The 27,076-nt window shown below is 43.1% G+C and overlaps 1 protein-coding gene, 1 long non-coding RNA gene and 5 other non-coding genes across 7 annotated transcripts; 2 read left to right on the plus strand and 5 right to left on the minus strand.

The window, feature by feature from the left end:
* The first annotated feature begins 946 nt into the window (after positions 1 to 946).
* Positions 947 to 1,049, plus strand: LOC118479451. Its single transcript, XR_004859586.1, has one exon. It is a non-coding gene; the product is annotated as a U6 spliceosomal RNA (small nuclear RNA).
* A 1,273-nt stretch (positions 1,050 to 2,322) lies between these two features.
* On the minus strand, positions 2,323 to 2,443 carry LOC118492891. Its single transcript, XR_004894892.1, has one exon. It is a non-coding gene; the product is annotated as a U5 spliceosomal RNA (small nuclear RNA).
* Positions 2,444 to 3,558: 1,115 nt separating this feature from the next.
* LOC118479452 lies at positions 3,559 to 3,661 on the plus strand. Its single transcript, XR_004859587.1, has one exon. It is a non-coding gene; the product is annotated as a U6 spliceosomal RNA (small nuclear RNA).
* Positions 3,662 to 17,132: 13,471 nt separating this feature from the next.
* On the minus strand, positions 17,133 to 17,252 carry LOC118492880. The gene has a single exon (XR_004894881.1). It is a non-coding gene; the product is annotated as a U5 spliceosomal RNA (small nuclear RNA).
* An 815-nt stretch (positions 17,253 to 18,067) lies between these two features.
* LOC118492813 lies at positions 18,068 to 18,186 on the minus strand. Its single transcript, XR_004894815.1, has one exon. It is a non-coding gene; the product is annotated as a U5 spliceosomal RNA (small nuclear RNA).
* Positions 18,187 to 20,885: 2,699 nt separating this feature from the next.
* LOC110941620 (putative F-box/FBD/LRR-repeat protein At4g13965) lies at positions 20,886 to 23,268 on the minus strand. The gene is made up of 4 exons (XM_022183283.2): positions 23,119 to 23,268; positions 21,829 to 22,897; positions 21,552 to 21,743; positions 20,886 to 21,448 (listed from the first exon to the last, which is right to left on the minus strand). Exons 2-4 carry the CDS (start codon positions 22,792 to 22,794, stop codon positions 20,963 to 20,965), a joined length of 1,644 nt encoding a protein of 547 aa, XP_022038975.1. The 5' UTR covers positions 22,795 to 22,897; positions 23,119 to 23,268; the 3' UTR covers positions 20,886 to 20,962.
* A 1,789-nt stretch (positions 23,269 to 25,057) lies between these two features.
* On the minus strand, positions 25,058 to 26,998 carry LOC118492373. Its single transcript, XR_004893413.1, has 4 exons — positions 26,708 to 26,998; positions 26,456 to 26,590; positions 26,211 to 26,352; positions 25,058 to 25,920 (listed from the first exon to the last, which is right to left on the minus strand). It is a non-coding gene; the product is annotated as an uncharacterized LOC118492373 (long non-coding RNA).
* Positions 26,999 to 27,076: the final 78 nt, after the last annotated feature.

The raw sequence follows: 27,076 nt of genomic DNA on the forward strand, positions 1-27,076 counted from the left end.
AAAATAATGAGTCTGTTTTTTGTTCTCATCATCCCCCTCATTAAAAGAGTGGTTAGAATTCATTCTGAATCTTTCGTTGAAGGTTCAGAGGATGACAAGTTGTCTAATATTTCTAATGTATATACTTGTGTATAGCCATCAAAAATATTTTCAGAAGGAAAATATCCCTCAATTTCAGCTTCCAAAATAAACTTTAATTTTTCTGGAAATTTTTGTCTGTTGGGACATTCGTTGACATAATGTCCTTCCTCAGAACATATCCAGCAACGACATTTTTTCTTTCCTTGAGGACAAACCTTAGGTTTTTCTTTAGAAAAATATTTTCCCGGTAAAATTTTCTTTTCTTGGTTTTCCAAAAACTTTTTTTAGTTTTTGTTCTATATTTATTTTTATATTTCTTTTTGAAATAATATGGGTGTTCTGTCTTGAACCAACACGTTTGAAAGTACATTTTATCTGGCTATAGTGTTTGCTTATATTCAGTAATAAATAGAATAAGGTGATTTAAATTTAAAAATAAACAAATAAAACTTTTATGCAGAAAGTGACTAGATATGAACTTTAAACATTGTTTGGAGCCCTTAATTTAAAGAGCTCTTCAATAATAGCCCTTGATAAAGAAGAAATGATCAAAACTCTACAAAATGAAGGTAAGAACCACTTCTATAAGATTATACCCATTAAAGTAATTTTAAATATAGAACTTTGGGTAAAAATCTGGCATTTTTAATTTTTACCCAAAAAGATACTCTCCATCTATGATCGATCTATTGCTTGTTTCAATCTGTAACTCTGGTTGCAAGTATCTGTTTAAACACTTTCTTACACATGCAGATTGATTAAAAACAGGGTGAATTAAGCTCATCCTGTGGATTCAGTTAGTCCCACATCGGATCAGAGATGAAGTTGTGGCTGGTTTACATGGCTGAGGTGGGTGCTGACTGTTGTCCCTTCGGGGACATCCGATAAAATTGGAACGATACAGAGAAGATTAGCATGGCCCCTGCGCAAGGATGACACGCACAAATCGAGAAATGGTCCAAATTTTTTTTTGAACCATTCTCTGATTAAACTCGAATTGGGGCATTTGATTACTATTAATCTGTAAGTTGTAACTATGACAAATTAAACTGTGTATAGAGTTTGTGAAGCTATCCTTATGAACTAGGTCAGTTTTCTCAAATCATGATCCTTTTTTACCATCAAACTATAAAATATACAGAAAGATAAATAAATATATAACAAACCTTTGTAATGGTTGTTGCAACAGCCTCGTCTGATTTTCCAGTTGTTGGATCGAACCTTTGCTTTCAAGGATGAAGACACATATAGATTACTATGAAGACGGGCACTGATGGATGTTCGCCTCATGTTTATGACTGCTGCTATTTCAATATTCAAGAGAAGACACTTGCATATTAGCAAACCTTCACAACATACCACGGGCTAAAAATTCTTTAGCAAAAAAGAGTATATAATATAAATAAAAACTGATCCGTTAACCATGTAGCGTATTTGCTCTTTCTTGAGGAAACCGTGCGTGTATGACCTGTCAGCTGGATCTAGGGGAGTACTTCAAGTTGAACCGAACTGAAAGAAGAAAAAGAAAAACAAACAAAACCAGATACACAACGATCCAAATTCAGAACCAGTTTGATCTCAATTCAAACTACACGAATATAGTCAACATACAACCCTCGATCTTTGTGGTCATTGTTTTGTCTAGTTTTTCATAAAACAGAGTTTTTTCTTAGCTTACTTATAGTTTTGTATTTTGAACCTTAAGAAGATGCAGTCAATTGTGTGATCGGTTGAGTTGAATATCAAATAACTCACTCTAGTGATTCCTGTTTGGATTTCAAACTGTCTGATTTCCAATTTCATGTATTTTTAACCAACAATACGTTGTAGAAATTTAGAATTTTAAGAATTGGTTGAAGCCCTTCAATAAAAGGGTTTCTCCAAAACTAGGCGTATGCCACTAAGCCACTTGAAGCAGTGAAGACACGTATTCTTTAGTAAAAGGCGAAAGAATACTTTCGCTTTGTTCTAACTTATAAATTTCACATAATATCAAGAATGTGCTTAGGTGTATGCTGCAGTTGATAGAGGTGCGCAAAACAGAAAACTGGGTTGGGAACCAAACCCGACACTGAAATCAGGTTGTATCATCTCTATACTTTGATGCCTGGTTTGAACCATTTATCAGGTTTTAACACCAAACACTACAGCACTAGATTTTGTTTACCATTCTGCCACAGGTTTTTTATCATAAAAGTAAGGGATGCTTAAAAACACTTGAAACAGAAAACATTGGTTGGAGCCCTTCAGTTGATGAAGGGTCTCTCCAAAAATAGGCGTATGCCACTTGAAAGCAGCGAATACACGGTATTCTTTAGTAAAAGGCGAAAGAATAGTTCGCTTTGTATTCACTGCATGGCTGCGTGCCTTTTAAACATTGCACCTGCTTGCTTTAAATAGTGGATTTCACTTATATGTTTTCTCTATTGTGCCGATGTGGGACAAACACCAATTACTAATTTTCCCACTTTTCAAGCCTCTTTACTGTGTGTAGTGGTAGGGGAAATCTTTTGGGGCATTATAGAATTAAATAAAAATAAAAACCATAAAAAATGCTATGGGCCAAAGATTGTAAAGGTGTGCGACATTGGCCAAAAAACTTGAAGGAAGGCGTGGAAAAAAGAACGCTCCGGACAATTTTTTTGTGAAAAACGCCCAGGGGGCGGTCTAGGGGCGGGGGGGGGGGGGGGGGGGGGGGGAACGCTTAAAAACCCCCCACTGAGTCCTGATGGCGAAAGTGTCTCCAGCATTGGTAAAGGTCTAAATGAACCCGTGACGTGATTATATCGAATTAGCAAACATCTGTAGATTAATAATAACAAACCTTTGCATCCCATCTGTCATCTGGATTCAAAACACCACCGCAGAATGTGCACATCAACACAAGTTCTTGAATCTTGATCGACCCTTAATGTTATTTAAATCTTGACGATATCTTATTGTTTAACCATGAGCCATATGGGTTCTGTCTTGAACCAACACATGTACATTTTATCTGTCTATAATGTTTGCTTATATTAGAAAAGGTGATTTAAATTCAAAAAATACAAATTTTATGCATAAAGCGGCTAAATTTGAACTTTAAACATTGGTTGGAGCCCTTGATTTAAAGAGCACTTCAATAATAGCCCTCGATAAAAAAGAAATGATCAAAACTCTACAAAATGAAGATAAGAACCAATTCTATAAGATTATACCCATTAAAGTAATTTTAAAAATAGAACTTTGGGTAAAAATCTGGCATTGTTAATTTTTACCCAAAAAAGATACTATCCATCTATGAATCATTGCTTGTTTCATCTTCGATCTGTAACTCTAGTTTCAAGTATCTGTTTCAACATTTTCCCATGCATGCAGTTTGATAAGAAACAGGGTGAACTAAGTTCATATGACACATCATGTGGATTGAGTTAGTCCCACATCGCCTCATAGCTGAAATGTGGCTGGTTTATATAGCTTAGGTGCGTGACCTTTCTTGTCCCTTCGGGGACATCCGATAAAATTGGAACGATACAGAGAAGATTAGCATGGCCCCTGCGCAAGGATGACACGCACAAATCGAGAAATGGTCCAAATTTTTTTTTCAACCATTCTGATTAAAACTCGAATTGGGGCATTTGATTATTTTTAATCTTGAAGGGGTATGGTCCCAGATCTCGCGTCAGCATCGACCGCGAGTGACCATTACCCTTATCAAAACCCCCACCAGCCAACAACCTACTTGTGCCCATGCGAGAACGCGTCGACACAAGGGTTGAATCCAATCTATCTAGTGATGAAGGAGGACTTACCTGGAACATGAGAACGGTAGAGTGATGCGACATAGTATCACATCTGATGTATGAAAACGGAAGTATTCACAGCGATGCGGCCTCGCATCGCGTCCAGTGAACACTTCTATCAATACAAGGAAGCTGGATAACAGCAACAGTCACCACAGGCGACGATGCGGCCAGCACCGCATCTCGCGTATTTCTTGATCACAAGCAAGAGACGCGATAACATCAGGTGTTACCGCAGGCAGCGATGCGGCTCGCACCGCATCCTATACGCTCAACAAGTAGGACTGACACCACAGTGCAAGTGGAACCAATGGCAGTCACCTGTCAGGTCTACGTAAGCGACAGACTGACGTGGCGTCGTCTCCCCGACCGACATGTCTGACACACCTGCAAAGGTGCAGCATGCCGTCAGTCTATCCATCCACCTCCTCCTTCACTCCTCGGCTATAAATACCAACCTCAAACCAGGTTTGAGGTATCTCTTCACAACTCTCTCACTACTACTACTATCTTACTTTGCTTCCCAAGCAAATTACTGATTCTCACGCCGGAGAGTGGTAACAAGGAGCACCCCCCACCCCATCCTCCTTGTTACGAGTCACGGTTTGTTTCCTGGTGCAGGAGATCAACCCACCGGTGATCCAGCCAGCGATCCTCGAGAGGAAGGGATTAACCCTTCTTGACGAGACCAGTGAGTTAACCCTGCCCGGTTAACCATTGTTTCATCATTGGCGCCCACCGCTACTCTTAGCACTTTTTCGATCATCCTTTTTCCTCTCTCAAAATCATGACTGATCACCATAACAATACTACCGGGGATAATCTACTCCCCACCAACACAGGAAATGCGGGGACTGCCCCACCGGACCCAAATACGGGCCATATCGGCACATCAACGCAAAGAGGTCCATCCCTAACGTTCGGACACGACTTATCACAATAAACATCTGTGATCCCCCCGAACATGGACCCCCACATCTGGTATGACCAATAGGCCACCCTGTTGGCCGCAACATACAACCGCGCTTGTGCGGAAGCGCAAATACAAGCTGGGCCGACCCCAGCACCGCACACCCCTGCCGATCGTGTTTTACAATACGAAGGCAGGGCGCATTCACGTCCAGCTTCGAGAAGCAGACGTGAAGACCGCGTATCATCTTACTGTTCGGTCCACACAATCAACGAGGATGATTCCGCGTACGGATCCCACACCAGAGGACCAGTGCATACTCGCCTAGGTCCTTACGTTGAGGACAGACGACGGTCCGCATCCCGACATGGCTCTGGAATTCAGAGCCGGTTGGGCCCACAGCCATACACCGAAGGGTATGATCGTACCGACCCGGACGACCGTACATATTGTGGGGATTCGCATGACACCTGCAGCAGACCGTGAGGACGCAACTATGTTCCTCCCACTCACCCTCGCAGTACATACCTCAGGGCTGCAAAACGCCCTGAGAACCAGCCCTATAGGCCGAAAGCTGCGGCCGAAAACTCCAAATTCGCCCCGCGAATAGCCCACGCCTATGTCACCACAACAAAATTCCCATTCAACGTTGGGAAATACAGTGGTTCATCCGACCCGGACGACCACATGAACATTTTCATAGGCGCAAGGTGCAATGGCCAGTGGGACGAACCCACTTGTTGCAATTTTTTCCCCCAGACCCATACGGGTCTGGCCAGGGCTTAGTTCGATTCTTTGCCAGTGGAATCACTGGCCTCATTCGAGGACTTTCATGCAAAGTTCCTCGCTCATTTCAGCCAGCAACGACGTCACGCGCGTGACTCGTTGGACGTCATGAATATCTGGCGCAGAGACAACGAATCTCTAGAAGCATTCGTTGTCCGATACAATAAAAAGTGCCTAGAAATAGGCGACGTGGCAGATCAAATGGCACGGAACCATTTCATCAAGGCCGTGAAGGATAAGCAGATGGTTATGACCATCTCCGGCAAAGAAGGCTTGCCTAAAAAATGGGAAGATGTCATGGCCGCAGTCAAGACATATGCCCAGACACAGCGGTCCCTCGAACCGCATATGGCAAAGGCGGAGCACCAAGCCGAAACTTCCAACCAAGGGTCCAAGCGTAACAATAAACGCAACCGGGACGTAGGGAATAGCGATATTTCCAAACCGTATGTCCCGCGGACCAACCCGTTTAACCCGAGGAAACGCAGTCCTCAACGGGACAACCGGGCACCAAAGAAAGATTCTCGGGACCGCAACTGGACCGAGATCACCATGTCGCCAAGCGAGGTCCTTCTTGCGGACCCGCAATTCTTGCGACCGGCCCAACCAATGAAGTCCAAGAAAAATCAGGACCTCACACTCTACTGTGAGTATCACAAGGACTCGGGCCACACCACCAACAACTGCATCAGTCTCCGGCTGGAGATTGAGCGGGCCTTAAAAGAGGGGAAACTGCAACACCTTTTGCCAGGTGGGCAAAAACCCACCAAGCGCATCACCCCTCATGGCGAAGGTACCTCCTCCGGAAAGAGAACCATGTACGTGGCTTCCACTCACATGATCAACGGAGGCAAAGGTAGGCCACGCAAAGCGGCGAGAAGGCCGGACAATGACTGGAAAGACGAGCAAGTCGTCTTTCCAAAAATCCGAGGCGGACCGCGCGATAGCCGCGCCGTCGTTATTTCAGGCCAACTGGCACATTACTGCACCGAGCGTCTATTCATCGACCCGGGCTGTACTTCTGATATAATCTACAAACAATGCTTCAACCAGTTCGACCAGGAGGACAAAGATCGGTTGCAAGCAGTAGATTACCCATTGGCCGGGTTCGCAGGGGAAACTGTCTTTCCCCTGGGCCAGATCACTTTTCCTGTGCGCCTTACCAGCGGAAGGCACACAAGAACAGAAGAGGTAAACTTCATGGTTTTACCTCACACCTTCAGATATGACGTACTCCTTGGGAGAGAATCCCAAGGAGATTTCAATATGATTACATCCGTCCCCCACTCTGCGGTCGGTTTCCCAACCGAATCAGGGGTCGCGATAATCTATGCCCGCAGGGACGTCATGATGTCGGACGAAGTACGTCCGACCAAGGTCGCAACACTCCCAACGACCAACCAGAAAAATGGGTTCTCAACGCGAGATACTCAGAACAAAAGGTTACATTGAGCCACGCCTTGTCCCCGACCATTAAAGCGCACCTGAAGCAGCTTCTCTTCAGGAACCAAGACATTTTCGCGTGGACGCCTGCAGACATGACAGGGGTCCCACGTGATATAGCGCAACATCACTTGAATACCTTACCAGGTGTCAAGTCGGTGATCTAAGGCCAACGCCACCTTGGGTCCGCTAAAAATCAGGCGATGCAAGAGCAGGTCGAAGAACTGCTCTCCGCAGGCATCCTGCGGGAAGTTAAATACCAGACTTGGTTATCCAACCCAGTCATGGTAGAAAAACCGTACGGGGGCTGGCGCATGTGCGTCGATTACAAAGACCTTAACAAAGCCTGCCCCAAGGATTGTTACGCGCTTCCAGAAATCGACGAAAAAGTCGACAATCTCGCACCATTCAGATGGAAGTGCTTCCTCGATTGCTACAAACGGTACCATCAGGTACAAATGGCAGTCAAGGATGAAGACAAAACGGCATTCCGCACTCCCACCGGGAATTACTGTTATACAAAGATGCCGTTTGGGTTGCGCAACGCGGGCGCAACTTATCAAAAGCTGATGAACGACACTTTCCGCGGCTAAATAAGCAAAAGTGTCGAAATCTACATGGACGACCTAGTCGTCATGAGCATGGAGGAAGATACCATGCTCACAGATATTGAAAGAACATTCCAGACTCTGCGAAGCGTTAACATAAAGCTCAATCCAGGGAAATGCTTGTTTAGAATGGAAGAAGGCAAATTCCTTGGGTTCATCGTGACTAAAGATGGATTCAAGGTAAACCCGGAGAAAGTTCAGGCGATCGAGCGCATGCCATCGCCTTCATCGATGAAAGAGATACAACGACTAGCCGGCAGGCTAGCAGCACTCAACAGATTCTTAGCCAACCATGCAACTAAGTCTTATCCTTTCATCAAGACCCTGCGGAACTGTTTAAAGAAAGAACAATTCCAGTGGACCGCAGAGGCTGAAAACGCTTTCCGGGAAATGAAGGAGTGTTTGATACAACTCCCAACTTTAACCGCACCACGCAAGGATGAGCCACTCATATTATACCTATCAGTCGCGGACAACGCGGTGGGTACGGTATTGATAGTGGAACGAGAGGGGGTTCAAACACTCATCTATTACATCAGCAAGATGCTCAACGACCCAGAGACGAGGTACTCAATAATGGAGAAGTTGGTGCTAGCATTGGTGCACGCTTCAAGACGGTTGCGACGCTACTTCGCAAATCACGTCATCACAGTGCTAACCAATTACAGGATCGGCCCGATCCTATCAAACCTGACATCTCTGGGAGATTAACAAAATGGGCAATCGAGCTGGGCGCACACACGCTACACTACAAACCGCGCCCCGCGATTAAAGGCCAAGTCTTAGCTGATTTCGCCGCCGAAGTACCGGTGAATCGCATCCAAGAATGCGAAGAAGCACAAAATCCTGCACCAACGCCATCTTCCTCAGAAACATGGGCACTATTTACCGATGTTGCCTCCAACGAGGAAGGTGCGGGCGCAGGTCTGCGACTCGTCAGCCCTGACGGCCAAGAGCTTACATATGCAATCCGCCTCGATTTCAAAAGCACAAACAACGAGGCAGAATATGAGGCCCTGTTAGCGGGACTGCGTTTAGCAGTCAAACTCGGCGTGCAACACCTGGAAGCACACGTCGACTCTTTGTTGGTTGCAGGACAAATACGCGGCGACTATGCCGCAAAAGGGGACATCATGATCCTCTACCTCGAGCAAGCCCTGCAACTAACATACAAATTCGCTTCGTTCAATATCCGACATATTAATCGAAGTGAAAACAAGTCCGCGGATGCACTATCAAAACTCGCATCCACCAGCTTCCAGCACTTGGTAAAGGAGATACGCATCGAAATTCTGCAAAATCCTTCGGTACCCCTGCGCCAAGTCAACGTCATTCAATACGGTACAACATCATGGATGACACCTATTATCGCATATCTGCAATCAGGTGTGACTCCCGAAAGCAAATCAGAGGCACGCAAGTTACAACACAAAGCGTGCCACTATCAAATGGGAGACGGTATCTTATACCGAAAATCATACCTAGGGCCACTCCTACGATGCGTCAACCCCTAGGATGCCACATACCTCATCCGAGAGATACACGAGGGCATATGTGGCATACATGCTGGACCACGCATGGTAGTGGCCAAAATCATGAATGCCGGGTATTACTGGCCCGGCATGCATCTGGACGCCGTCAAAGAGTTGCGCAAATGCATCGATTATCAACGTCATGCTCCAAAAACTTTGCGGCCAAAGAACAACTTAGTCCCCGTCACAACCGCATGGCCCTTTCAGAAATGGGCAATTGACGTTGTGGGACCTTTCCCTGACGCTCCGGGTGCGGTCAAATTTATCATAGTAGCGGTTGATTACTTCACAAAATGGGTAGAAGCAAAACCGCTCGCCTCAACCACTGCTATGATAACAAGAAAATTCATTTGGGAACACATCATCTGCCGTTTCGGTTTACCAATGTGCATTGTCACCGATAACGGCACCAACTTCGCTGCCGACGAATTCCAAAAATGGCTAGAAGAATTACATATTGAGCACATATTCTCATCAGTAGCACACCCGCAAGGGAATGGCCAAGTCGAGAGTATCAATAAAAGTCTAGTCGAAGGCATCAAGGCACGGTTGGGAACGGCCAGGCGTGGCTGGGTCGATGAACTCCCAAGTATCTTATGGGCTCACCGTACAAGCCCAAAAACAAGCAATGGGGAAACACCCTTCAGCCTAGTCTACGGTTCAGAAGCGGTGATTCCCGCGGAAGTAGGTCTCCCCTCTCCTAGAATGTTGGCTATTGAAAAACTAGACAACATCACAGAACGCAGGATCGATTTGGACCTCTTGGAAGAAAGGCGCGAAAACGCTGCCATCAACGAGGCCAAATATAAATCCAAACTTGAAAAGTACTACAACACGCGCGTCCGCGTTTGTACTTTCAATCCAGGAGACTACGTCCTACGCGACAATGAAGCATCTAATGCTGAGCGCCCAGGCAAACTTGCCCCCAAGTGGGAAGGACCCTACCTCATCAAAGAGGTCTTAGGGAAAGGCGCATACAAATCACAAACGTTAGAAGGCGAACCTATCACACGAACATGGAATGCACAACAGCTTCGACGCTGTTATATGTAAGCCATGTTCTTGCATTTTCTATGTAACCTATCGGGCCGCAGGCCATTGGCAAATAAATAAATAAGCAATTTTATACATTATTGTTTGTTACTACTATTACAAATGTGTGTTCCACTTTGCGGTATCCCAAAAACAGATTGGCAAAATCTTCATTCGTGATACCCATACAAAGTGGTAACCACACACAAATATTGTAATAGGCCAGCAAAAGGCAAAAAGACTAAAGTGTTTATCCGGCCGGATAGACAAGTTTTTGTTAACCTAACACAATTCCTGAGCCCAAAAAGGCAAACAATGGAATTGACGCATACTCATACCGCAACAGTATGGAGTACACTCGACCCCATTCACAATGGGTAGAGATCCGCATACATACGTTCAAATATGCAAGAATTAAAAACACTTGTCCAAATTGAACAATAAACTTTATATTCAAAAAATTCAAACACCTACACGGTGCTTAATGGATTTACATAAAGTTCCTATCATATACAAGAGGAAAGCAAAAAGGGGGCACACTAGCCAACCTAAACCCTATTTTGTACCGCTGGTTCCCGCACCATCTCCAGCACCACCAGCGGGATCTTCCTCTTCTGCATCAGCATACAGCATCCGCAGCCGGTCAACGTAATCCGCAGCCTCTAAACAGTCGTCCAACTCCTCCACACAAGCGAGGGACGTATCATAAAAAGAGGCTACAGCCGCGTTCAGGCGACCTTCGGTGTCCACGTCACGAAACCCGGATCGCTCTTCGATAACATCGCCTACAGACATTATGTTCATATGAGCAATGCAGCGGTTATAACCAGCTTTAAAACCGGCATCGCGGGCACGTTCCTTAACCAAATCCAAACCAGTTGCGGTCTCAGGTGCATCCATGATAGCCTGAACAATCTGCAGTAAAAGGATGATAAGACTCGGATACTAATCCAAGCAAATATAAAGGCAAGGGATACTTACACGCGCGATACCGTGACTCCGCATCCACTCGCGGTCAGCCTCAAGCTGGTTAAAAGAAGATGTCAAGGCGTCCTTGGCCTCAACGGCAGCATTAGCCCGCTCTTCCGCAACCGATACGCGGGCAGTAAGGTCTTTAACCGCGACCTCCCGGGCCTTAACGTCAGCCTTTCAAAGAGCAAAAAACAGTTTACTCAAAATCAGTGAACACTCGCAAAAAAGCAGAAAGAAAAATACAATAGGAATAACGCATCATACCTGAAGACTGGCAACAACCTTACCCAAGCGGGTACGCTCAGCGTTCGCCTCTTCCAGAGCCTTCGAAGTGCGGTTTTCCCTCTTTTTGGCCTCATCAAGGGCCTTCGCAGTACGGGCCCCCGTTTCCTTGGCCTCTCCCAGCGCCTTAACAGCCAGAGCCTCTGCTTGTTGCGCCTTAACCGCAATCAACTCAGCTGCAGCTTTCTCTTTGCCCAAGGCAACATTCGCTGCCTTGGCATTCGTCAACTCCTGACGAGCACGAAACAGATTGTCATTCTGCTTAGCCCAAGATTCATTCCACTTCTTGCGCTCATTGGAAAACTTTTCGTCCCAACTCTTGCGTTCATCAGAAAGGAGTTTGGCAAGAGTACGAACCTGTTTCAGCTGAGCAGTGGCAGCCCACTCCGAGGTCTGTTTCTGCTTCTCAAAAGCAGCTCTATCCCTCTCAAGCTGCTCCGCACCCGCACGAGCAGCCTTAACCAACTCTTCCGCTTCGGCCCGCAAGCGAGCAGCTTCTTCCTCGCGGCGACCCAGCACCTTGTAATCTTCCAAAATGGCATTCGCCACAATGGAAGTTCCTACTAACATTGAAGAGAGCTGGTTGATGCGCAGCTCACGAGGCGCGGCACGGGCCCGTTCAACTTCAAAGGGGGTACCCAAACCACCCAGAATCTCCCTACACCTGGAAGGATCGTTAGAAACATCATCCCCCTGCATAATAGTCCAGGGGGGTCGATGATACGCGGTACCACGATCCTGCGTGTAGGTGCGGTAATAGTACTCCAATTCAGACTCCCCAGGCTGAATGGGAGACTCATCGGAACCCGCACCACCAGAAGTAGAACCAGCAGCCTTCTCATCAGCAGAAGATTTAGGCGGCTCAGCATCATGCTGCCGCACCTCAGCATCAGACTTCTGCTTACCAGCATCTGAAAACCTCAAGTCCAATCCATCACCCTCATTAGGAGAGATCAGATTATCAGAGGAATCCACAGTATCGAAAATCTGGGCAGCAGTCTTTTCCACCGTCTTCTCCACGGTGGGATCGCGAACCGGCCCAACAAAAGGTGCCGCAGACTCCTTGGGCACAACAGGTTCCTTCGGCACCCCCGCACCCGCAGCAGCGGTATGCAAGGGAGACGAAGGGAAGTCAAAAAAAGAAAAACCTGCATCTTGGGATTCTGCAACACAAAGAGCAACAATTGTTAACCCAACACATTGTACATACAAAACAATGAAAAAAGATATACTTACCAACAGCAACCGCAGGTTTCTTTTGCGCCGGAGCAGCCCTTTTGGACTGCAGTCTCTGACGCTTTGGTTCACCACCACCAGCAGCCTTCTGCTCTGGTCCTCTTTTCTCACCAACAACGGGGGGACCTACAGCAGTACCACCCGCAGCCGCACCACTACCTATAACACCCAAACCCTCAAGGGTGTCAGATACTACCACGTAATCGGTATATCCGCGATAACAAGATCGATAGGTACCTGCGGCTTCAGACACTGAAGAAGGGGCAACTGAGCCTTCAGCCCTCCCCTTGCCACGACCCCGCGCGGTTTTCTTCACCGTTTTCTTCTCCGCATGCTTTTTGGGGATGCGCTTCTCAAACTTCCCCAAATCCGCAAGGATAGCTGTATTGAAACAGTCAAGAAAACCAGTTAACAAGATACACTGAAAAAACAGATGCAACTTACGAAATACCTCTTGCGTCTCCCGGCACAGGGGCATTCAGCATTGCGCGCGTCGGTACGTGGAAGTTGCTAAGAATTTCTAGGTTGAAGCCTTCTTTCAACTCAACCGCAATAAGCTCAACCCGGCCCTCGAAATCGGGCTCGAACATTCTCCACAAGCCAACCGCATCCACTAATACAACACATGCATGCATGTTACTACAAGGACTAGGAAGTAAGGAAAACAACAAAGAGTAACAAACTTACCACCACTCTTTTCCCGCAAAACGGGCCTTGCCTTCCTATCCGGCCTAGTGAGCATCATCCGCAACACCCACAGCTGATTGTTATCCAACTTCTTGAGTTCAATAGGCCGCAGCCTAGAGAACCAATCCACAGTCTTTACGGTGGCAACGGGAATATCTTCATCAGAAACTCCAACGTTGACATTCCTAAAAGACATGCTGGCATAGACCGCACAGGCTTTAACATAGAAGAATTTCTTCTTCCAGCCTGTCACACCCTTAGGAGGCGTCATCAACTTCAAGCTCCCATGCCGTTGAGTAAAAGAGAAAAAACCAGTGTTCACCGTCAACTGGTAGAATCGCCGGAAATTTTCAACCGTAATGGGCAAGCCATGGGCACGGAAAGTATATTCAAAGTTCCTAATTCGGAACATTCCAAAGGGACTAAGTTGGGAGATAAGGAGATGATAGTACTCCAACACCTCCGCAACGAACACCGTCACCGGCAACCTAAGGTTGCCGTCGTTGAAAAAATCAGCCCACAAAGTAATATAACCGGCCGGAGCATTGGCACCGGTATCCCCCTCTTGTGGGTAAGTAGCATCCCACTCGTCGGCCATCTGAACGGTGGTTATCAGGGTTTTGAAACCACCCTTCGACCACTTCAACACCGGTAAGCCACCACCGGCAACATCCACGTCGTCCTCGTCATCTTCATCAGTATCCACTACCGGTTGTTCAGGGTTTTCACCCTCTACATTGTGTGGATTTGATGGTTCAACCATCAAGAAAATAAAAGATAAACACTACAAACTCAGAAAACCTCGCCGGAAGTTCAAGAAAGATCGTCGGAGAAGACAAAGAAAAAGTTTCCCTCACCGGTAAATTTTTTGAAATTTCGAGCAAGTGAGGGGAAACGACGAACGGTTTCCCCTTATATACCCATCGCAATTAATGAGGAGGGAGAAAACGAATCATCACGTTCAAAAAGAACGAATTGCGCGACACCACGTGTCAAGCGCCGTTTCCGCTGACGGTTATCACGCGCGCGTGGCCGCCCACGCGCCTGACATAGGAGACGTTTACACTCTTTGCTACAGTGCATTTAATGCCTCGGGCAGTGCAAACGTCCTTTCATTTCAGCACATGCCAGAAAGATCTCACCAACTTCCACCAACTCACACGTGAGATCAGCCACGTATGCAACAAAAAGCGACTACCTTATCCAATTACAAGCGGCATGCGGTTTCTCTGGTATACCGCACCATAACCCATACCGCATGTCGTTTTTTTTACATACCCCTAAAAATAGGCAAAAATATATATCTCCACACTATAAGGGGGTATAATACCTGTCCGCACTACCCACGAGCACACGTGGAATATGCGGAAATGACACACACGAGCCCGTTCAGGTGTGTCAGATACTCAGAACCAGCGTTGTTCTTTGGACTGGACCGCATCTCAGATACAGGTAAACCGCATTGCCTTCATTCTCTTCAAGCTTCAAATCCCTCCTGTCCGGTTCACAACCACAGAGGGTGCATGAACCCCTTCTTTAACAAGAAGAAGGAAGGGAATGTACGCGCGCGCACATCAGCAACCCTGACTCTTGAACCTTCAAGAGCCACATCCGAGCAACACACCCGTTTCGAGCGAATATGGGAATGCAAAACCGCAGACACTCATGAGTCGCTGCGGACATAACCATAGCTTCCGCAAATGGTTGTTACGAAAGAGCCACAACTAACTCCACATCGAGGAACGAAACTACTTCAAGGAAAAACTCCTCGGTATTGGAGCGTGAAGGAAGGTGCCTAAGGAAGAGATGCAGACAAGATCCTCAATGATCATACGAGCCCTTGTTGAACAACAAGCGATCGAACAAACGGTAACAAGTCTGCTTATGACTTTGTTACCCTACTTGTAAGTTGGATAGAATAAACAATGGTAGGCATTACCATGCCTATGATCATGTTTATTTGACCGTTATCCAGAATCACATTGTTCAACCAAACATGGCCAACAATGACGCAAGTACCCAACGTTGTTCCCACAACTGTGGCCAACAATGTCAAGCAACGAGGTAACCGCAAAAGACGTGCGGTTACTTGAGAGCTAATGGGAAGAACATGAACACCCCACGAAAGGAATCATCATTAGATATCCAATCATGGGAGCAACATGCTCTCTTCTTCATTCACCACTTCAAAGGTTGGTTCGAAGTTTGTGCACACCTTCAACCACCATCTCAGAGATTGGTTCGAAGTTTGTACACTTCCTCCAACTAATTCCCACAGTTGGTTTGGCACACCAACAGGTGGCAACCAGCCAAAGGCTGAGAATTTCGCATCAGACGAAACATTTTCACCGGTATGGAAGAGGCGTCAAATGACCCTTCCGGACCTCCAGCTTGATTTACAAACAGAGAAGACCATCCACATGGTCTAGGATCTTCTCCAGACTCCAAACTACTTTCTACACACCATAGTCCAGTACTCCTCCCACATACAACTTGCATGTGGCAGCAACACTAGACTGGGGGGACTTGAAGGGGTATGGTCCCAGATCTCGCGTCAGCATCGACCGCGAGTGACCATTACCCTTATCAAAACCCCCACCAGCCAACAACCTACTTGTGCCCATGCGAGAACGCGTCGACACAAGGGTTGAATCCAATCTATCTAGTGATGAAGGAGGACTTACTTGGAACATGAGAACGGTAGAGTGATGCGACATAGCATCACATCTGATGTATGAAAACGGAAGTATTCACAGTGATGCGGCCTCGCACCACGTCCAGTGAACACTTTTATCAATACAAGGAAGCTGGATAATAGCAACAGTCACCACAGGCGACGATGCGGCCAGCACCGCATCTCGCGTATTTCTTGATCACAAGCAAGAGACGCGATAACATCAGGTGTTACCGCAGGCAGCGATGCGGCTCGCACCGCATCCTATACGCTCAACAAGTGGGACTGACACCACAGTGCAAGTGGAACCAATGGCAGTCACCTGTCAGGTCTACGTAAGCGACAGACTTACGTGGCGTCGTCTCCCCGGCCGACATGTCTGACACACCTGCAAAGGTGCAGCATGCCGTCAGTCTATCCATCCACCTCCTCCTTCACTCCTCGGCTATAAATACCAACCCCAAACCAGGTTTGAGGTATCTCTTCACAACTCTCTCACTACTACTACTATCTTACTTTGCTTCCCAAGCAAATTACTGATTCTCACGCCGGAGAGTGGTAACAAGGAGCACCCCCACCCCATCCTCCTTGTTACGAGTCACGGTTTGTTTCCTTGTGCAGGAGATCAACCCACCGGTGATCCAGCCAGCGATCCTCGAGAGGAAGGGATTAACCCTTCTTGACGAGACCAGTGAGTTAACCCTGCCCGGTTAACCATTGTTTCATCAAATCTCTAAGCTGTTACTATGACAAATTTGTAAAATTTAAACTGTGTTTCTGAAGCTATCCTTATGAATTAGCCTCAAAGACTCAAAGTAGTAATATTTAAGATTTTATACTCAAGTCTCTCTACCTTGTGAAAGTCATGATGTTGGTGACTAAGAAATTAGTAGCATTGATGATACTATGATGCTTAAAAATGGTAGATCATAAAAAGAATGTGTAACAATGATGATTATTCTAAGTGACTGCTATGATAGATCATAAATATTTAGAAACTTTTAGCTTTTAAAACAAACAAAGAAATGTAAAACTTAGCAGAAACAAATTTTAAATGAAAAGGTTAACATTTATAAATGAAAAGTTGAACTCAAAACATTGGTTGGAGCCCTTCAGTTGTTGAAGAGTCTCTCCAAAAATAGGCGTATGCCACTTGAATGCAGCGAATACACGGTATTCTTTAGTAAAAGGCGAAAGAATAGTTCGCTTTGTATTCACTGCGTGGCTGCGTGCCTTTCAAACATCGCACCTGCTTGCCTTAAATACTGGATTTCATATGTATAACTTCTCTATTCTGCCGATGTGGGACAAATACCAAATACTATTTTTCCCAATTTTCAAGCCTCCGGGCCCTTACTAATTCATCCTCTATGCAGTCTGCACACTCTAATTCTAGTATGGTTCGGGTGGCAAAAGAAAATTACTTCTTAACACTAAGTAATTATTGCTATGATAACTGGTTGAATTCCATTCTACTCTCAAAATGCCTACTCATAAACTATGAATAGATTCTACATAGCTTTAGAATATTGAAGTTATGATGAATACCTCCTTAAAATACGATCATGGCTTCTGCTTCACTGGTAGTTGGTCATTTCGTTCACCACAAAAACGTGTAACCACAAAGTCAAAAGTTGTGTCGGTTTGGTTACTCGACAATGGGTTATTAATATCACATGCATACGTTCATTTTTCACACCTATTGCTTTCTCAAAGCAGTCCCTGTGGGAAAATCCCCAAATCAATTAAGTAGCAGACGAAATGGACTGGCACTATATGGACGGTTCACATCATGTTTTATGAACATGCTGATTGATTTGCAAGCCTTCATACGGGTTCAAAACTCTTCAGCAAAAAGAGTTAAAAAATGATTTTTTAACAGAAAAAAAAAGAAACAAAAAACATCTGAACCCTCTCTTCCAACACCAACACACTACAACCTAAATTTCTTCTATTTACTTGATTTTGTTTACCAGATTTTTATCATAAAATTAAGAGTTGCTTAAAAATTTTAAAAAACTTAAACTGAAAACATTGGTTGGAGCCCTTCTATAAAAAAGAGACTCTCAAAAAATAGGCATATGCCACTTTGGGCAGCGAGCACACGGTATTCTTTAGTAAAAGGCGAAAGAATAGTTCGCTTTGTGCTCACTGCATGGTTGCGTGCTTTTCAATTTCCCACCTGCTTGCCTTGAATAGAGGATTTCATTCCTATAACTTCTCTATTCTGTCGATGTGGGATGGACTTCAGATCAGGGCCATTGCAACGTTTTTGTAGACCCTAAGTGAACTATGAAGTGGAGCCCCTTTGGCATAACTTATAGAGATTAATAGAAAAATTAGCTGCTAAAGTTGACCTACATTGAGTAATTACCCTAATTTTGCACATAAATTATCCTCCAATCCCGACAGACCCGACACAATGAGTCATTACCATGGTTGCAAAAATCGCGACTAGTCGGCGATTAATCGTCGACTAGTCGCTAGTCGCCCATCAACTGAGTAATTTTCAGCTAATCAGTAAAAAAACCGCTAGTCGGCCTAGTCGGCCCTAATCGGCCCTAGGCGGCCCTAATCGCGACTAGTCGGTCGGGAAAAATTGGAAAAAAATCGGGAAAAAACAAAAAAAAATATCGGAAAAAATCAGAAAAAATCGGAAAAAACACATATTCTGGCCAAAACCTCCCAGATTCCGGTCAAAACTTGTCCACTTAAAAAAATTACGTATAAAAATATATGTATATATGTATAAAAACTTAAAATTATACATAAAAAGTCCAATCCGATTAATCCCAAGTAATCCCGAGTAGTCGCTAGTCCCTACCTCACCGACCCGCTAGCGACTAGCGAGTTCTCCAACCTTGGTCATTACCGTTAGTGATAGCCGATAATCTAGAAAATCGAAAGAGCAGGTTATGATGGGAAGTGGGAACGATGACTGTGGCTCAATTTTGTTAGATATTTTAGTGTAATTGGGGATTGACTTGGTGATCAAAGCGAATAATAAAACACATCAAGCAAGTTAGGAGGTGGGGGAGTGCACGCTTGTTTGAGTTATTATTATTCGAATTGTACGGGCGGAGCCCGTACTCTACGGGGGTTCAAAGGGGGCAGCGCCCCCTTGGCGGGGGTCCGGGGGCAGCGCCCCTGGGAGCAGGGTCCAAAGGGCGGCAGCCCCTGGCGGGGCCAAGGGGCAGAGCCCCTGGCTGGGGTCGAGCTGCCCAGAAATTTTATTTTTATTTTTATTAAATTGCTTTAATAAAAATGTGATAGAAATTTTATTTTCTGAATTTTGCCACATTTTCGAAATGTTTGAAAATGGCAGTTAAATGACAGTTTTGTCCAAAAATTGGATTAACTGCCATTGGGCAGTTACACCCCAAAACCCAATTCGTATTCAGTTTTTGATCATATTTTCTGGTTCATCAATTCACACGAACATCATACACTAGTTTAATTTCTCGAAATCAGAGTTGTATCCGATTGAATTATTCGGGTGAACCACCGAAATAATTTGATCTGAGAGTGATTACACGCCTCTCTGATCATCCGGTTTCTGAAAATTCCCCAACAAATTTTAGGGATTTTAGGCGCTGATTCGCTGAATTAGAATGAGGTCGAGTAGTCGATTGTTGTTGCAGACTGCAGTTATGTCTGTGGTTTAATTTCAAAATTAGGTCTTGAATGAGGCCTTTTTTTCTTAAACAATTTTTATTTGTGCAACTTTATTAAAAAACATGATTTAGTTTTGCTTTTATTTGAGTCCGATACATATACAATGTATAAAACTTTACTAAAAACTGGAGGCCTTTGATTTTTGGTGGTCCTAGGCTCGTGTCTAGATTGTTAAGCCTAACGGACCGGCCCTGCTTCAGATATCCCCTGTACCAGTTTTCAAGCCCTTTTAGTGGTTTCAAATCATGCGCTCTCCTAAGTATTGTTCCCAAAATCTTTTCTACTCGATAATTGTCGGTTTTGTTGGAACTGATTCCCGACTGCCGAAGTTTTTTTCCAATGCCAGGGTATCAATTAACGTTTACCGAAACCTTGACATGATACTACAGCTTGAAATTGGACGATATGCAGAGATACACTCGGTTGTGTTGACTTTCCGATAATTCACTTTAGTGCTTCCTGTTTTATTCCAGTCGCATGTCGATTTTTTTAACTGTTGGTCAGTTGTTCCTTTATTTATCCAGGCTCAAGCTCACACAAGATCCCGTCATAGACGTCATCATTTGGTTTATGACACTGTCCTATGATCACTAGATTCTTCATCCTTCATCTACGCAGTTATTTGTAAAAGGCGAAAGAATAGTTCGCTTTGTGCTCACTGCGTGGATTTCAATTTCCCACCTGCTTGCTTAAAGTAACGGGTTTCGCCCTTTTATCTTTCTCTTTACAACCGATGCAGGATGGGCTTCAAATGCACCTTTTTGCCAAAGTTAAGCCTCCAGATCCCTTTGTGATTCATTCTGCTGGACCTCTGATACTGAGTTATAGATTATCGAAGATGAGTACTGTTTATGCCACATGGTTGGCGGGTGATATGCTAAGAACCAATTCCACTGTTAAACCGGAGTCAGTTGTGTGGATTCCCAATATGAGTGGTCCAAGTCAAAGAAGGTATATGCTTTCTTTAACATCAAGATGTTTGTTAGTAGGGAGTTTGTTATAACTATAAATCTGAGATAATAATATCTAGAATGTGCTTATAAATCTATGTTGTGCTGCCCGGTGAGAGGTGCGAAAAAATACTGGGTTAGGAACCAAACCCTTGAAACCGGTTTGGTTGGACCCGGTTTGAACCGGGAACCGACTGGCAAGGTTGAAATCGGGTTTTAAATGAAATATATGCAATTTTAAATCCAAACAGACATGTAATTACAAGTGCAACTTTGTTATTGCATACAGATCCTTCACAAACTTACAACTTGCTAAGAAGACGACAGTGATGTTGCAGCAAGCTGGTTAAAGCAGTCACTTAAATGGATTTGTGGGATTTTCATATGATGTAATATTTTCTCCATGACGTTGTCAACCTCTGCACAGAGACCGGAAAAACATGCCAGCAACTTATCCCTCTTTGAAGTAGGGAGGTCTTTCAGTAATAATTCTTCAATGTCACGCAACCGGGAGAGGATGTCACGAGCCGTTGATCCGCCTTGATCAATCTGTACACCGACATCTTCCCAGCAGCTCTTCATCTTGGCCATTTTCCTCTCAAAGTGCAGTTGCACATTCTCCACTTGTGTTTTCCCTTGATCATGCGTATCTGCCTCTGTTGGTGCCTTCCTCCGATTCATACGAGTCTCAATATTAGCTTTCTCCTTCTCTAACAAACCCTGTAAACTTGACATACGCTTTTGTGCTTCTACGGCATTCGCAAACGCCTGAGCCTTCTGCTGTTTTGCTTTTGTTTCCTGGAGTTTGACATATGTGAACATAAGAACACACGATATCATTGAAATTTAAAGCCATAAACAAAAGCGAAAGCAAATATGTATACTGTATAGCGGTCAATACCTCATACGAGATCATTGTGAGTGTAGCACTTGGAGAACCATCTAGCAAATAGTTTAATACTTTAGTAGACATAGTTACTTTCTCATGTGCTTCATCATCCCGGGGTACGTAAAGGGGATATATCTTTAATTTCTTTAAGTTAGAAAACGGAGACGGTTGAAGTGAGATTTGTTCCATGTATGAAGAAAGTGGCTGCAAAAATCAAAAGAGTAGTTTCCGAGTTCAAATAGAATTCCCATGAAATGCATCATATAACTAAGAACCAACGTCAATATACCTTAACCAACTCCAAGTTAAACGTAAGAAATTTGACATTGTGTAGCTGTTGAAGCAGACAAGCAATGCGAGAACCACTCCACACAGTTGAAGAGTAAATGCAAAGATCCACCTTCTCCAAAGAACACAAATCTGTAGAGAACTGCAAAAAACAAGGACTACCGAAGAACGAACTACTAAAGAGCAAGGACGCAAGGTTGGGTGCGGCAATTAGATGCTTGCCGTAACACCTTCTTATAGTAAGATTCTTGAGTTGAGGTGCAACCACATTGAAAGCATGCAGAGTCCCACATCCATTTTCAAGTGTGAGATTAGAAAGTTGAGGATGACAAATAGTAAACTTAGATGATTCCAGTATTGTAAAGTTACTTAAGGTGAGATTCTTTAAGTTTGCACACTTTGAGAAAATACCGGTGCCATTATCATCATAAAACGCGACGTAATCAAGCTTCAACGTCGTTAGAGCCGGGAGGTCCCATGTTGATTCAAGAATAATAGAATACGGATCAAAAAAGCTAATAGAAGATCCAGTCAAACTAAGATATTTAAGGGACCGAGAACGAAGGAGAAAAAGAGGAAAATCAATCTTGTCATCACGCAGCCATGTTACAGTCAGTTGTCGGATATTGTGAGAGAACGCATAGTCAAGAATCCTTTTCAGCAACGCCTCGCTAAGTGCTTCACGAAAACTGAGGTTGACTGAATAAACTTCAGTTTGATCGTTGCGATGAGACAAAACATTGTTAACAAACTCAGAGAAGGCACGTAAAGAACGGAAATCGTCGGTTGAGATGTTGAGACAGGGCATAGAAGTCCAGATAAACCGCCATCTAGAAGACAAAGCAGTGATTTGAACAGCATGTTTAATGTGAATAAGAGAGAGGATTCTATGGATGAGATCATCCGGCAACATGCTTAGCCGATCGACTTGTGCATTCGTTCTAGCTTTATTATGTTCGGAATCCATTATCTCCTCGTGCTAACACTACCGTAGTAATGTTATTCATCCATGTACTCATAATTGTATACTTTATCATAAACAGATAATAAGTTGATTGTTAATTCCATAACTGCAAAAAACAAACCAAATGAGATATTAAGAAATGTATTGAATGCCGAGCAGAATGAAGGGATAATCCTCAACATTTTTATAAAATAGCAAAATATATTACAAGTAGGGAAGTTCAACACCAGAATCGAATTCGAATTAGGTTCGTTTTCTAATTATAGACATTACAACAAGCAACAAAAGCAAATCTAGTTAAAATTGCGACAAGAAGACAGAGCATACCTTGATTCCAGAAGCTCAATTTTCTTTCTTTCTTTCTGTACGGTCGAGCGATGTTGTTCCAAACGATTTTAGGGTTTAATGACTTGTCGATTATGGGGTTTTGGAGACGGGAGTGATTTGTGAAATGTCGAGTGAGGAAAAAATTGGACTTGAAAAGCGCTACCATTCGGGTCCATCTCAGTGGTTCGGTTTGTTAATTAGCTGAAATGACCATACTACCCTTTGATAAGCGTCCTTTTGATTTCTAACCTGTTGAGTCCCCATACGTTCAACTAGTTTAATACCCGTCAGGTGGACGGGTTTTTTAGTGTCGTAATAACAAAAGTTTTATTTACATTTACATGTATATTATTAACTCCTCAAATGGGTTCACATTGACACAGACACATATGATATGCCTAAAACCGAAAAGGTAAGCATGGAGACAATTTCAATAACTAAAATTGCATTGAGTCTTTAAGTGGACCATTTGAATACTAAAATATAAAAACATAGATAGCAAATAAAATACCAAGTAACAATGCGATAAACAAAAGAGAATGTGTGTGGACTGTTTCATCAAATACGCATTACGCATGCTCTCTACGCATTATATCATCGTGGCTTTCGTCTTATCTCTTATGCCTTTGTTCATGATATTGATCTGTGACACGTTCATTGTGTTGGGAATTGTGCCATCGTCAGTGTTCAACTCTCCTTATACCGATGTTGTCCTCGTAGATGAGACTGATGGAATGCGTGAAAAAAGAACAATATAAAAGGCAAGAACTAGTTAAAACTTAAATTAGCAAGAATTAGTTCGTTGATCATGGACCTTCATTCTCAACAAATGGTTAAGTTGTTAGACCACACGGTGTGGGCATTGAAACACGGGGTTGTTTCCAGTTCACACCCACAAAACCACCCTGTGCCCCGCGTTGTGAATGGCGTTGTGCTTGGGGCTTGAGGATTTTCACCGGCGTGGGGGCAAATGTGTGGGTGAGGTGGAGGCTCTTGATTGGTGGGTGTAGTTTAGGTTTGTATTGATTGGTTGATGTTTATTTTTTTATTTTTTATTCTCTTCCACGCCACTTTCCCACCCCGTGCTTTTTTCTCCACGCCACCATGCTGACGTAGTTGCCACGTATCGATCCACGCCCTTCCTTCAAACCCCTCCACACTGTGTAGTCTTACTAAAACATTATATGTAGAAGAAAAAAAAAACTATGACTAAAAGAATATGTAGACAACATGTAACCAAAATATACGGATACAGTAAATGAGACTAATAGAAAGCGTGAAAAAAGAACAATATAGAAGACAAGTATTAGTTCAAACTTAAATTACCAAGAATTAGTTCATTGATCATGAATAAAAGGAAAAGGGTAAACAATTGAAAAGCATAATCTTTTTAAACAATTGAAAAATAAAAAAGGCTGATGCATTTGGTACAAGACTAAAAATCCAAAAGGATGATGAGGGGCTACTGTCACTTTGGTTCTAATCTGCTGTAATAAATCATCATTTTCTTCTCCCACTTTCTTGTTGATGATGCGATTAGATCCATTCTTAAAATGTATGTTCTCCAAGTCCACCAAAAAAAAGGTTAAAATACATATAAAAAATCAGTTGAAATCACTGATGTTCGTTGTCAACAGTATTCTAGATTTGAGATAAGAAACACATTTGGAATTGAAGTTGTAAAAAAGTACCAAATTAAATAGTTTTCTGAATCTAGAACTTGATTAGATCAAGGGCGAATAGAATACATGTAGTCTCAAGAAAAGAGCAAATTCAAAAAAGGATTATTGTATGAATTAGGAGATCAAAGACATCATTTCGATTTTCAAAACTATATCGTGAACCGGATAAGGATTAAATAGGCAAAAAAAAAAAAAAAAATATAACAGTGAATTATTCCACATCAAAACCTTTGTAAGCTGAAATCAAAAACATAAGTTCAATAAAAAAACCGGAATGTACCTTGGTCCTTAAGCTAGGTAAATCATCATGAGTAGGACCACCTTAGCTTGAAACACCTTTTAAACTCAGATTCAGGTATTTTAGTGCAAATATTACTGTATGTAAGTATGAGATATAAGATAAAGACAAATGAATAGCAATTGAAGGTACTTATAGGTAGCACAAATAGCTTATGAAAATTCTAGAAAAATGCACGTGGTACTTTGAAGTTTAGCTGCTTTCGGATCCTGCCACATTTAATTAGTAAATCAACATAAAGGTTAGACAGCTATAGCTTTCAACAATATGGGATTGACTTATAACTGAAATATGATATCACAAGTAATTCACATTTATCAATATATTTAAGTGACAGTAACATACCTCTAGCACAATGCTTTTAAGGACTGCATGGGTTTATGATATAACCTCCTGCATAAAGAACTTTCAAAGATGAACCTGGTCAAAACAAATGTTCAGATCGCGACCATTCGTGAGTACAAGAATGACGGACTACACTTATAGAACCATAACGATGAACTACGGGAACGCGAGAGCATGTCATACTACTTAAAATGAAAACGTCAATTAACACTCATGTGATAATGACCGACAAAAGCTGCATCTGATTAAATCATTACTATTCCACTATGTCATAACTTAATAAAGATTATACAATTTGCTAATTTACCAAAATATGCTCATTCCTTGCACCCTCCCACACATCTACAACAAAACTAATATTGCTTTTCTATTTCCGCTAAATTCTTCATGGCATGCTCCAGAGCATCGGTTTCTGTGTAACCAGCGATACAAGAGCCCCAAGCTCGTGGTTCACTTCATGGTTGGTTGGATCCCTATCTGTGTGTATGAACAATCAACACGTGAATCAAGCACATTGATAAAAAAAATGTTCTTAATGCAATTTTGTAAGGATAATGGTTTGTTTATAAAGAAAGTGAAGTGCACCAGTAAAATACTTTTGACTTTGAGGATACCAATATCCAAACAACCCATTTATTTATAAATCTTGATAAAAGGGGTTTATTATGCATTTTGTTTTGGAACAAATTACATATGATATGATGGATTGATGATAAAATTTTAGAAACCAATCATGGAAATATATCTTCACCAACAAACTACCGTACCAGACATCATAAATTTGATGAGCAAATTTGTTACAAGGAATGAGATTCTTGACTGAAATGCATCCAAAAAGAGTTGTATAAAGAAAGCCCATTAAGCATAAATCACAATTGTAACTCTAGCAAATCCAATTTCCCTGCATTTCTTTCTCAGAGGAATAAAATCAAACAGTTGGTATGCATCTCTTTAATATTTAAAAACAAAAGAATCAAACTTGTAATATAAAGTACTAAGACCGTGTATGTACCTTTTGGTGAAGAGTAATCCAGCACAAAACTACAGATACACAAGAAAAGTGTGGATCTTTTAGATATAGTGTTTCTTGAAGCTTGTTGGTTCTTCAGGGTCGTTTTTTGTTTCATATATTTCAATTTTCTCCCCACTGAATAGGACTCATTCAACAAAACACATGAATCCAATTTCAGTAAAACAAATAATTTAAAATTTTAGTCAGAAGAACAGAGAAAGAGGTCGGAGAATATAAACAGGACCCTCTTACCTGTTGTCCCCGGCTGATTTCAATCCATCTCGGTCACCTGTTCCTCTTTAGGTTTGTCTTCCATCTCGATTTCATCTTCTTATAGTAGCAATTGCATTAGGAAAATGATAAAACAAATAGGTTTGTCTTCCATCAACCTGTGGTGAACCAAAGCAACTCTTGCCACCGACTTGGAACTCGGCGTTGATGATGACGACGGGGAAGTGGATGGCAATTAAGGAGAGCGGTGGTGATGGTGGGGAGTTTATAACAGGAGCGGTGCAGTTTTTTTTTTTTTTTTTTTTTTTTTTGCGAAATTAAGGGGAGGGACGTGGGGTGTAGAAGCAGTTCTCCACCCAAAATTTGGTATGACCAGAACCGTAAACAACT

This window comes from Helianthus annuus, chromosome 5 (genome assembly GCF_002127325.2).
Source record: "Helianthus annuus cultivar XRQ/B chromosome 5, HanXRQr2.0-SUNRISE, whole genome shotgun sequence".
NCBI classification, from domain to species: Eukaryota; Viridiplantae; Streptophyta; class Magnoliopsida; order Asterales; family Asteraceae; genus Helianthus; species Helianthus annuus.